This window comes from Sphaerodactylus townsendi, linkage group LG03 (assembly GCF_021028975.2).
Source record: "Sphaerodactylus townsendi isolate TG3544 linkage group LG03, MPM_Stown_v2.3, whole genome shotgun sequence".
Taxonomy (NCBI): Eukaryota; Metazoa; Chordata; class Lepidosauria; order Squamata; family Sphaerodactylidae; genus Sphaerodactylus; species Sphaerodactylus townsendi.
In genome coordinates, this window is record NC_059427.1 from 98,546,371 (window position 1) to 98,559,559 (window position 13,189).

The 13,189-nt window shown below is 44.1% G+C and overlaps 1 protein-coding gene across 13 annotated transcripts in view; it reads left to right on the forward strand.

The window, feature by feature from the left end:
• Positions 1-5,661, forward strand: part of ABLIM3 (actin binding LIM protein family member 3) — a 181,503-nt gene extending 175,842 nt beyond the window's left edge. For 12 of the 13 annotated variants that reach the window (XM_048488638.1, XM_048488641.1, XM_048488643.1 and 9 more), the window contains 3 exons: positions 976-983; positions 2,309-2,389; positions 3,388-5,661. In XM_048488638.1, the coding sequence (XP_048344595.1) occupies positions 976-983; positions 2,309-2,389; positions 3,388-3,501 (203 nt within the window). In that variant the 3' untranslated portion in view covers positions 3,502-5,661. The remainder of the gene's footprint in view (positions 1-975; positions 984-2,308; positions 2,390-3,387) is intronic. The other variant, XM_048488644.1, reaches the window with a different exon arrangement.
• The last annotated feature ends 7,528 nt before the right edge of the window (positions 5,662-13,189 follow it).

Consider the following 13,189-nt stretch of genomic DNA (forward strand, 5'->3'; position numbering starts at 1 on the left):
ATTCTCATAGATTAGGAACAAACAAATCTTTACAGAAAAGTGTTAAAAGGAAATGAGTCAACAGACTTGACTATAGCAGACTGAAGCATGGGGTCTAGTGAAATCCATTCTAGGGTCATAGCGAGCAAACAAGTGATGATGGGTTCAATTTAGCCCAAGATGTATGTAGACAGAACTGGATTTTGCAAGCACAAGAAAGAGTTCAACATCCTATAAACTGAGGTGGTATTAGGGGAGGGTGGGGGCTGAAACCCAAATCATGCTATTTTTAGTCCCATTAATTCCAATGACACAGCTAGTCACATTCATCAGTCTCTCTTTCAATAAAAGCAGTGAGGCTGAACATGTGCTTCATTTTGATTTTCTGGTGCCCTTAATTTCTAACATTCTTGCTTGCAAAAATAGAACAGTGTATGGTGAAGTCTCCAAAGCAAGAGGGAAATTCAGTATTTCTAGCAATTAGGAGGGGAGGGAGAGTTTGGTTTTTGTATAGCTCAAAAATAAACCATAACACAGCACATCATGCAAACTAAAGAAATATAATCACTGAATTGAGCTTTTCATTGCAGATAATTGGGATAACTTCAGTGCAGAGCTGGGATTTTGGGGAAGGAAAGAGGATAAATGGCCCATATAGGTAGTATGGGAGAAAGGCGTGGGAGATTTTTTTGCTCCCTGTAAAAGAAAGCTGAAGTCTGGCAAGCCTCGTAGAAATGAAACTTGTAGGAGCATATATGTGGCACTCAGAGTTGCCAAATGGCTCTTATTTTAGAGCGTTCCCCTTGTTCTAATACATCTCACAGGAAATAGTGAATGCCCTTCATTGCAGATGCTGCAGCATCACATAGAACCTTACTCTGGAAAATGTGTTGTGCTAGCTCTAACAAAGCTTGCAATGGCAAAGATCCTCTTATTGCAAAAGATGAATTAGACTGACTTCCTTCTTTCCTGTCTCTTTCTTCTCATCCATCACAGAATATAAGGTAACCCTTTCCACAGGAATCCTGTAGTCACCTGGAGCCTTGGGCCTTTTCACTTTGGAAAGTTTTTAAAAAGCTGCCACCAAGTTACTGCTACAGAGAAGCCATATGGATTATGGGCAAGAAGAAAATGTCATCTACTCCAGTGTGCTTTCAAGTGGTCCTACCTCCATGAGGGCATATTCAGATATTTTAGCCTCTTCTCCATAAATGCCTTGATAAAGCCCAGTAGTTTCTGCATTTCTGGATTCTAAAATTCTGCAACTGGAGCTACCCATTGGACACCTTATGAAATACAAATACTTGGATCTTAAGCTCTTGTTTCACTTGCGCTGTGCCCTTTTCTGTGGTGGGAGAAGTAGCATAACCATGGGGTGGCATGGGGGGACTGGAGCTCAGATGGAGGTGCAGTTGTGGCGGGGGGGGGGGAGCTCAGTAATGTGCCACCCACATGACCTTGCCAAATGGAAGGTGTGGTTAGCCCCTGAGCTTGCCCTGAGGTATGCCCCTGTCAGGGAGATTGTGCTGCACTGATAAATTCTTCCCTATTCAAGGTCAGTGTCTTTCCATGAGCCGAATAGTGTCTAGCTCTAAAGGACCATGGATTCTATGTACATTCATCATAACATGAGCAGTCTTGGATGGTGTATGTGTTGTGAACAAGACTAAAGTGTGTCAGGTGATGGTGTAGATTATATCAAGTTCATTCTTTATTCTGGGACAGGGAGAGGAGTTATGCAGAGAAAGGATCTAAGAGATAATTTAATTTCATGAAAAGTTCCATTTCATGAAAGAACTCCAACTGCCCTTGCCTCCTTTGGAGATGATTCAGGCAGGCCTTTGCTGCTGCCTCAGATGTCATTATGGCAGACTAGTCAACAATAAACACAAAGTATATTTGTTTTATTTTTGTTCACATTATTTATAGTCCTCCTTTCTTACTTGGACTGAAGAGTGAGTTTATATAATTGAGAGATGGGACATCCAACAAACAATGCAATAGGATTAGGGTTGTAGAACCAACCAGAAGTCTAAAAACAGAACTGAGGCAAAGCATAAGTATTAACATGACACGTTAAATGAGACAAAATTGCACAGTAGGATGCTGGTCTCAACAAGCTATGCACAGTAGTCTAAATTACAATTCCTAATAATTTTTTCTAAGTAACTTTGTGGAGCCTGTATTCCAGTAAAGCATTAAAAAAAACATGCTTCTCCATTAAGATTAGGCATCTTCCCTCAAAGCTGTATCGACCAGTACTTTCTATTCTTGTTCATGAAGCAAAGAACTGTGGCTCAGCAGCCTATTTATCACCCTTGTTTTGTAGATATATCCTTATGAGCTGCTTCTGGTGACAACAAGGGGGAGAAGCCGCTTACCCAAAGATGTGGACAGAACTCGGTTAGAGGTGAGTAAAACCTCCCAGCACCTCCACTAATACTTTTATTTGTCCTCCCATCATAGCAACATCATTGGGACAGTCTGAGATGAAGGAAATGGTGCAAAGAGAAATGAACTCGTGGTTCATGGCTGCTGTGTACTCTAAAAACTGCAGATGGGTACACATCTCTCCCAACACTGCATCCAGCTGACTTACACACAGGCTTTTTGTTCCAGTTCGAGCTACAACAGATTATTACCAAGCTTCCATACAACATTATTCTGTGGTTTCCCTATGATTTGCCCTGATTTCGCAAAACATTTGATTTGATATTTGCAGCTGGAATGTTACTGAGGTGCAAATGAAAGGAGTGCTGAGTTTTATAAGCTGTCACCAACTTCAGTGCCATTTCCCCTAATGTCACACCCCACTCCCCAGCAGTCATTTCCTCCTCTGTGCCACCATGGATTTTTAAAAAGCAATATCTAGATCACTATAGTGTTATAATGATCTATCTATTGCAGCTTCTGGTTTTCAAACTTTCTTTTTTTAAAAGTAAGGTTCAGGTCCTTTTCATTGTCAAGATAACCTGTTCATTCCTATCTCTGCAGACTTACTTTTTTTAAAAAGGAAGCTTGGAATTCAGAGAACCAAATTGGTAGATTGTAACGTATCCAACCAATCACCTATTTTAAAAGAATCCTGAAAAAGGCCCCAATGGTATCATGGTGGGGGTATCAGCTGCAGATGAACTATGCAGGGAAGCCCTGTTGCCACTGTGCTGAATCAACAGCTGCAGCAGCAATGGGAAATCTACAGACTATCATGGCCATGGGGAAAAACCCCTAGTTTGACACACATATGAAAGCACACAGGAAGACACTTGCTGTCACAACCCTGTTCTGCTCTGAGACTGAAGTCACATAGCTAGTTAGATGTCACAATTCCTTTGTGTGCATACACCCTCCCACTCTCACACACTAGTGACCTCTGCACAACCTTACACCTGTCTGTTCTCCCTCCAGCGCCACCTGTCGCCAGAGGAATTTTACCAGGTGTTTGGCATGACCATTGCTGAGTTTGATCGTTTGGCTTTGTGGAAGAGAAATGAGCTGAAGAAGCAAGCGCGACTGTTTTGAAAGCACTGCATTATAAATATATACATACTTATAAATATATACATATATATTATGCATATATATGTATATACGTATATATATATATGTATGTACATATATATGTATATACATATATATATGTCTATAAAGATCTCTATATTGAAACTGTATAACTCTTTTTTGTTGTACAGTAGGCGCCCTGGGTGCTCTCTTTGGAAGCCTTTAGAGTGAATTGAAGTCTCACAGATATTTTTATGCTCTTTGTTTCTTTAATTCCTTTTTTAAAAAATGTAACTGTTATTTGGAGAATGTTTTCAGAGCTGGGGAGGTGGGAATCTGTTTTTATACTGAGCTGTCTTTTTCTTACATGAATGTCAGGCAGTCTTCGGCACTGCAGTATCTCATGCCTGAGTCTCTTAAATCCAAGTGCAGACCAAGGAAGGCAAGAAGGCACTGGTCATGGGGCACACACTTCTAAAGAAGCTAACATGCTTATCCCTCGCTCATCCACTGACACCCTAAACCTGACCGAAGAACATAAGGAGAATCTGCTGGGTCAGACCAAGGGCCCATCTAGTCCAGTATCCTGTTTGCAGCAATGACCAGCCAAATGCCTTATGTGTCCATATTGTGAAATTCCCATTACTCCGTTTCCTCATTGCTTTGTCTTAGCCCCCTTCCAGGGCTGTGTGTGCACTGTGCTTTTTTCTTTTTAATCAGAATTTTTGACCAAAAATATGGAATTTTTTGGCAGGTACGCATTATGTAACTGAAGCATGTTTGGATATGAAGGAATAAGAATGGCTTTTTTCATGATCTAATCAAAATCCATTTAGTCCAACATTCTTTTTCCAACAGCCGCTGTTTGAATCTAAAGAGCAGGTTGTTTGTCCTTTAGAGGTTCGTTCAACCTCTCTGTTCATTAGAGGTAAACTGTCTCTGAATGGAAATTCCATTTGGTTGCCATTGCTGGTAGCCATGGATAGACCTATCCTCCAGGAAAACAAACTGTATTAGCATACACCAATTATTTTTGGTCATGGCACTTGTTCCAATCCTATGATGATTGGAAAACTTACTGATCCCCACTCTGGTCCCTTAATTTATTAAAATATATTAATCAAGATTGCTGAGATCAGGTCCACAACTATGAGGTGGTCTACAAGGACCTACACCCCCCAGCAGGCATTCCTTTATCGAAATTAATGCCTCCATCCCCTCTCCACCTGGCTTGGGTTGGTCAGTGGCATGGAAGATGTGTAGTACAACTGTAGACGACTGGCAGGCTGCTTGGGCTGATAGCTTGCACCTGCATCAGACAGAGCCTCAGACTTGAACGGTGTGAAAAGAAGAAGATGGTGTGCTGTCAGAGCAGACTCTTCAGTCAACCTCCCATCTAGTCTCAGCCTTGTGAGATGCAGCTTGCTCCTCCTCCCCACCACCACCTTCTCAGTTCTTCCAATCCCCACATGTACCAGGCTATGGTCTTGCTTGGAGTGCTAAATGTATTCAGTATTAAAGTCTGCATCTTGCATACAGACTCCTGGAGCCCTAGGATATGTCCTAGGATCATCCATGAATGTACCTGATTAAAAATGGACCTGTTTCCATTCTTCCTAGTTCATCCTCTATCTGCCGTGCTGTGAGTTAGCAAGCATTCTCATGGGGGACTGCTGTGTCTTGTAAGTCCCAGACAAACTTCATTTTGCTGGAAAAAGCCAGTGCCACTATCCCAAGGTCCTTGCAAAAAGAAACAGATGTAGCCTTCCCTTAGTTTTAAATAAATGCCATGATAAAACAATACCTAAACCAATGTAAATGTGGAGGCTTTTCGTCTGAAACTTGAGGTTTGTTGGCCTTTGTCATAACTGAGGAATTTAATACTGAGATTTCAGTTAATCCTAAAAATAGCTGTATCATAAGAAAAGGAGGTGAGTTTAGAGAGGCCTTGGTAGCTATTGGCACACGTTCTTCTTGACTTTGTATGTTTTTATTGGATTCTTTCTGCCTTTCCTGGCCACTAGCAATACCTCCTATAAAAGATGCAGTCAGTATGGTAGCCTTCTGAATGAAGAAATATACATGGAATGTCTTTATCTCTGTGGGAAATTGTAAGCTTATTCTGCTTTCTTAAAAAAGAAAAGAAAAAGATTTCTTACCTAATATGCTGTTTGAACTAAACAGTTGTGTATCGTGTCATATTTTTTGTCTCAGTCAGCAATTACTGTTGAAAATAACCTGCAACATCTTGACCACAAAAGTGATATATCCTGTGCTTTGACTCTGTTATCTCTGCAATGGTTTTGGTTTAGAAAGAATGAATGGTCCAGTATTATCTAGTGAACTTCCATTTCAAAGCGGTGATTTGAACCTGAGTCTCTACACACATGACAAAGTCCTAGTCCAACATTCTGACCACTACACTGTACTGTCCCTCTGCTGAGGTGACTATTTCCACTTATGTTGTACTAATTGATTTTTACAAAGCAGTCATATTCCATCATACAAATGATGCCTCTGTTTTATCCACTTGATAATTTAAAACCTTGCAATGCAAATGTACAAAATTTCATTCTGATTTCTAGTGTAACTTAAATTCCAGTATTACCACTAGCTTTAGATAACAGAAAGGTATGACTTCCTCTCCAGAGGAGTTATTTATCTCTTTACTATAAGCCAGGTTGACACCAACAAACCCATTATACAACAAATTGAAATTGCATTATTCCAACATGAGCTCAGGAAGCAACTGATTCTGCGCCACCCCTCTGGGTTTAAAGACCATTTGTCATGTCTTTTGACTAGCTGCAAATATATCTTTTGCAGACATCATAAGAGGAGAGCAAAAAAGAGGGGGGGGGGATCTCTTGTCAAGAAGTAGCAATGAATCCTTTTATGCCATCATATAATGAGCTGGGGAATGAACTGATGGCTGTAATACTGGGTCAGTAATTGCTTCTGTCTACTTCAGCACAGCAGTAAGCACAGCTCATCATATTTATAATGATTTCCCCCATGCAATGCCTAAATAAATGTACCTGAAAGAGTAATTCTGTGATCTGGCTTCACCAGGGCTAACCTCAGCATAACACGGATGCAGGCCTATGCTCAGCCATCAATGAGCAACACAACTATAGCTGTAGCAGCAATTGTAGTGAATCCTCATATCCCCCTTCCCATATTAGGCATGTAAAGAACACAGTGATCAATACACAGTAATGGCTGAATAATTCCGCTATGTGATCACCCGCAAGACTTGCACATCTTTCACATACCAAGCACAATCAGGCTGCCACAAAGATGCAAGAACAGTGCTCCAAACACCACACAGCAACTTCTTAAACACACAGTTGCAGGCAGAAAACATTCTTACTGTGGGGGCCTTTCTAATCTCACAGAAGACCAGCCTGTATTTATTTTTATATATAAAAATATATATATGGCAAGCCAAACTAGCAGTTGGATTCTGGAATTAATAACATGGGGGGTGGAAACAGGATTCCGCCAGGGATTATGGCAGAAGGTTTTAATCCTTTTCCCCAACCATTTTCCCAATTTAAATCCCCTTCAGACATATATGATGAAGCTGCAACTTGATCCACAACTAACACACAGATACAGATATGTACATATGTTGTGCCCCACACAGAGACTGGGAATAATGTTCTTCTATTTTGAGAGAGCCTTGGTTACATACCTATTACCAAGTTACATACCTATCACCAAGTTCCTTCTTCCTTGTATATTGGGACAGGAGGACAGAATGATTTCACATCATGAAATACAGTATTAGTTTCCTGGCTGGTTCACATAGGTCTTTGTTGGAGTTTAGGGACAGGATTGAGTGTTACTATGAATTCAGTCCTCTATTGCAGATGTAGAGCTGGATGAGTTTAGTAGAGAAATCAACTTGCACTACTTCTTTTGCAGATATAACGTCATGTTATCACAAAGAATGAGCATGAACCCTAAATATGTATAACACTATGAGCATCACTCCTTCCTCAAAAGACTTAGGGCCAGAATAGATGTGGCAGCATCCATGGGGCCAACACATGGCTAGCAATGACAGAGAGGGGGAAATAGCCATTAATCACTTGTTGCTGCTGTTGTACAGGCCTGATCAAAATTAGGCTCTTGCTGCCATTTTTAATGACCATTTTCTTCTCTAAAATTGAATTAGTAGCCATGGGTTGGTCCCCTGACTGTCATCACATCTTGTTCATCTCTGAGTGGCACTTCAGTCTTTGAAAGAACCCCTCCTACACTTTGTACCCAGTGTTGTTTCTGGGGAGGAGGGGGGGAAATCTGGTGGCTCTATAGACTGCAGCAGGAACAGGAAGTGAAAAAATCCCACTCTTCAAAGTATATGAACAATTGGATATAACCCAATGTCCCATGGGTGACTATGCCAGTGTGCGAGGGATTGTCCCCACTGATGTACAGCTGTACTTCCTGGGATCGAGTGCAGAGGAACAATCACTGATTTCATCAAGAAGAATTCAAGAATATGACCAACCTATAAATAGCGCATTGTTTCATATGATTTTGCGAGCAATTACACATACAGCTGCTCAGTGAAGCACCCTGGGGCTTTCAAGGGTCAAGGCAATGGAGGAGGAAGGCTGAAGCCCAATCTTGCTCCCACGCCACACTCCTGATCCGAACTAGAGCCTCACATTCTTGAGAATTGAGTTCCCAGTAATGTGACGCATGGTATGACAGATTGCCCTTCATAAGGCACTTTACATTCAGGAAGATGGGTAGATACTCAATAATCTATTCTTGTCAGTCACAGAAACATTAAATTGGCACTAGAGGCATGTAGAATTCAAACAAAGATTTAGATATTTATTTATTTACAAGGAAATTGAAGTAAATCAGAAGGGTTTTTAGCCAAAAAGCACATTAATACGTATATACAAGAACCTGATTCAAAGAAGAGAATTGTTTACAAAAATTTTCAATATCTTTAAATTTCTGTTACAAGGGTAGCACTGGTCACTAACTGCAGTTCCTTCAAGTTTGTTACAGTCACTTAGGAAAAAAACTATTCTAATCCTTAGGAGGTTTTTCTTCCACTGTTTGGAAATCGCTAATTCCAGTGCTGACCAAATTCTTCATTTAAGTGTAACAGACACAGGTCTTAAATCACTAGCTCCCCCTAGACCAGGGGTAGGGAACCTGCGGCTCTCCAGATGTTCAGGAACTGCAATTCCCATCAGCCTCTGTCAGCATGGCCAATTGGCCATGCTGGTAGGGGCTGATGGGAATTGTAGTTCCTGAACATCTGGAGAGCCGCAGGTTCCCTACCCCTGCCCTAGACTATCTCCCATATTTGAATCATCTGTTTCACATGGTGCTTACCAAAGAAGGAATGTAGTTTTCCTCCAGAAAACCTAATCCTTTCTCTATTTGCACTTCCACTATTGTCAGGAGCTTCACTGCCCATATCTGGATGAGTTCTCCTCAGAGAAACTAAATCAAGTCGTTAGTGTGTTTAATTAGGGTTTATGTGTAATTACTGTAATTTAATAGCTGCTCGCCCCCTTCACAAGCGAGATTTTCTGCGCTTTTACTGGAGGTTGATTCTACCTACAGTGGACTGCTGATGTATGATAATGTAAGACGGCTGAGCCGAGGCAAAGTTCTTGAGCGCTTGGTGGAGTGCTTTGAAGAAATTAAGGCATTTCTTGAGGATAAGGATCTGGGAAACTTTCCTCAGCTCAATGATGATAAGTGGGTCAACACCCTGATGTTTTTTTACAGATCTCTCTGTTCATATTAATGAACTGAACTTAAAGTTACAAGGTTTTGGCAAAAGTATTGACGATATGTTTGGATACATAAAAGCTTTTGAAAGTAAACTTAAAATTTTCAAGCGAGATGTAGACACTAAGACTTATAAGTATTTTCCTCAAGTAACGAAGTATTTTGAGAAGGCCAGTGCAGCTGTACAAAATGAAATGGAACCCTTGCATATAAAGTACCAGCATGTTTTAGGCTCATTACTTGACCAGTTCAGTGATGGATTTAATCAATTTAGAAGCCTAGAACAGACCATAAAAATAATGAATATCCTGATGTAGTAGTCTACAGTGGTTTGGAATTAAATGGTTTCCAATGGATGCAAATTGATGATTTGGAGATGCAACTTGCAGGATTTCAAGACAGCATCTGGGCTCAGGTGTTTGTCGACTTGAGGTCAAAGCTTGAGAATCTGGAAAGTTGCTGCTTGGAGAATCGAGAGGAGTGCCACTATGAACAGGAAATTTGGAGTGCCTGGAACCGATTACCAGACACTTTTAGCACCATTAAAAATATAGCAATGGCTTTACTCACAATTTTCCCCTCTACGTACTTTTGTGAGACCTTATTCTCAGCGTTAAATTATATCAAAACCAACAAAAGAAACAGATTGACAGATGGTTAGTAGCACTTGCTGGGGCTTGAAGTGTACAAAATACCAATTGAAGATTTAGCCAATGAAATTCAGCAACAAAAAAGTCACTAATAGGCAAGTTAGTTAAAGAATTTCCCCTCCCTCTCACTAATCTTAGTTAACAGCACCCCACACAAGTTAAATAATATCAAGAGCAACAAATGAAACCGACTGACAAATGAACCAAGAAGTCACTAAGCATGTAAGTTAAATAATTAATTTTTGGTTTACTAAATACAGTTATATGTTACAATTAAACATTTTTGTTATTTAAACTATAAATATAGCGAAATTATGTTTTTTTCTCAAAGTGACACACCACCCGAGTTGTGCTCGGTTTTTTTGGCGAATTTTGACACACCAAGCTCAAAAGGTTGCCCATCACTGTAAGGGAAGAATTAGAGTTAAGGGAGGGAAGGGACCCAGCATCTGGTTTTTCCCCACATATCCTATGGGAAGAATTAGGGTTAGGGTTAAGAGAGAGAAAGGACATAGCATCTCATTTTTCCCACATACCCGATTGAAAGAATTAGGGTTAGGTTTAAGGGAGGAAAGAACCACAGCATCTCGTTCTTTCCCACATACCTTATGGGAAGAATTAGGGTTAAGGGAGGGAAGGGGCCCAGGATCTCATTTTTTCCCACATACCAGGGCAGCCAGAGTCTCCACAATGACGATGACGGCCTTTTACCCCTTTCCCCCACGTTATAACGCCATTGTAACACCATTATAATGCCGTTACAATGCCGTTACAATGTTATAACACTGTTATAACTCCATTACAACGGCAAAAGGCCGTCAACACCATTACTATGGTGTTGTAATGGCATTATAATGCCGTTATAACGCTGTTACAACACCATAGAAACAGTGTGGACAGACTTTTACCCCTTTTCCCCATGTTATAACACCATTATATTGCCGTTACAACCCTGTAATAACGCCATTACAACAGTGTTATAACAGCGTTATAACAGCGTTATAACATGGGGGAAAGGGGCAAAAGTCCATCCACACTGTTACTATGGTGTTGTAACGGCGTTGTAACGGCGTTATAACAGCGTTACTATGGCGTCGTAACATGGGGGAAAGGAGTAAAAGGCCGTCAATGCCGATATAACGCCATTACAACACCGTTACTAAATATAGCGAAATTATGTTTTTTTTCTCAAAGTGACACACCACCCGAGTTGTGCTCGGTTTTTTTGGCGAATTTTTTCACACCAAGCTCAAAAGGTTGCCCATCACTGCTCTAAGGGAAGAATTAGGGTTAAGGGAGGGAAGGGACCCAGCATGTGGTTTTTCCCTACATATCCTATGGGAAGAATTGGGGTTAGGATTAAGGGATGGAAGGGAACCAGCATCTCATTTTTTCCCACATACCCTAGGGCGGGGGTTGGGAACCCGCGGCTCCCGAGCCGCATGCGGCTCTTCCCTACCCCTGGTGCGGCTCCAAACGTGGTTGCTCCATCCTAGGACCTTGAGAGCTCCTGTTGGCTTGCCGGGGCGGCTGGGAGTTAGCCGCGGCGCCCGGGAGGCAATTAAACCACAGGCGAGGCAATGTGGGTGGGCGGGGAGATGGCTCCTGGCCGCCCCTTCCTGGAGCCTTCGAGCTCCCATTGGTTTGTCCGGGAGCAGCCGGAAGTCCCCGCCCCCGTACTGAGCAGCCCAGCCGCGCGGCCAATTTAAACGAAAGCAGAGAGGCCATTTCAACAGAGGCAAGGTGAGGTAGGTGGATGAGCAAGCAAGCGGGTGGGCGGTGAGACTGCTCCCGGTGTGGCTGAGAGCCAGCGGGTGGGGAAGACTGCTTTCAAGTCGGGCCCAGCGAGCGAGCGAGCGAGCAAGGGGGGGGGGCGCGGAGGAGACTGCTCCCGGCCGGGAGCCTAGCTAGCAAACAGGAGTGGGGGTGGGGAGACTGCTCCCAAGCCGGGCTGAGCAATAACGGGGGGGGGCGGGGGGCGGGGGAGACTGCTCCGGCCGGGAGCCTTGGTAGCAAACAGGGGTGGGGGCGGGGAGACTTCTCCCAAGCCGGGCTGAGCAATAACGGGGGGGGGGGGCGGGGGAGACTGCTCCCGGCCGGGAGCCTTGGTAGCAAACAGGGGTGGGGGCGGGGAGACTTCTCCCAAGCCGGGCTGAGCAATAACGCGGGGAGACTGCTCCCGGCGGGCTTTGGTATAAGCAGGGGGTGGGGGCGGGGAGACTTCTCCCAAGCCGGGCTGAGCAATAACGGGGGGGGCAGAAGTGAGGGAGACTCCCGGCCAGGGCAGATAGCAAACAGGGGTGGTGGGGAGACTTCTCCCAAGCCGGGCTGAGCAATAACGGGGGGGGGGCGGGGGAGACTGCTCCCGGCCGGGAGCCTAGCAAACAGGGGTGGGGGCGGGGAGACTTCTCCCAAGCCGGGCTGAGCAATAACGGGGGGGAGACTGCTCGGCAGGAGACATGGTAGCAAACAGGGGTGGGGGCGGGGAGACTTCTCCCAAGCCGGGCCTGAAAGGTTTTGCAATAACTTAGGGGGGGGGAGACTGCTCCCGGCCGGGAGCCTAGCAAACAGGGGTGGGGGTGGGGAGACTGCTCCCAAGCCGGGCTGAGCAATAACGGGGGGGGCGGGGCGGGGGAGACTGCTCCGGCCGGGAGCCTAGCTAGCAAACAGGGGTGGGGGTGGGGAGACTGCTCCCAAGCCGGGCTGAGCAATAACGGGGGGGGGGCAGAGGCGGGGAGACACAACGGCCAAGGCCTAGCTAGCAAACAGGGGTGGGGGCGGGGAGACTGCTCCCAAGCCGGGCTGAGCAATAATAATAACGGAGTAGTAGGAGACTGCTCCGGCCGGGAGCCTAGCTAGCAAACAGGGGTGGGGATGGGGAGACTGCTCCCAAGCCGGGCTGAGCAATACTTGAGGGCGGAGACTGCTCGGCGGGAGCCTTGGTATAAACAGGGGTGAGGCGGGGAGACTTCTCCCCAAGCGGGCTGAGCAATGCTTAGTGGGGAGACTGCTCGGCGGGAGCTTTGCTGCTCTTGAGGCAGTCTTCTCCCAAGTGAAGCCAAATAATACTTAGTGAGGGGGGAGACTGCTCCCTGGCAGGAGCCCTGCTATGTAAGGGGTGGGTGGGAGACTGCTCCCAAGCCGGGCTGAGCAAGCAAGCAAGCGGGATGGCGGGCAAAGGATTTGAAAGAGACCTTCAACTCAATGTGTTTTATTTTTTTAAGCGTTCAAAATGTTAAAAGTGTGTTCTTTACATAAACAAAATATATTTTTCCCAGTCGCACTTC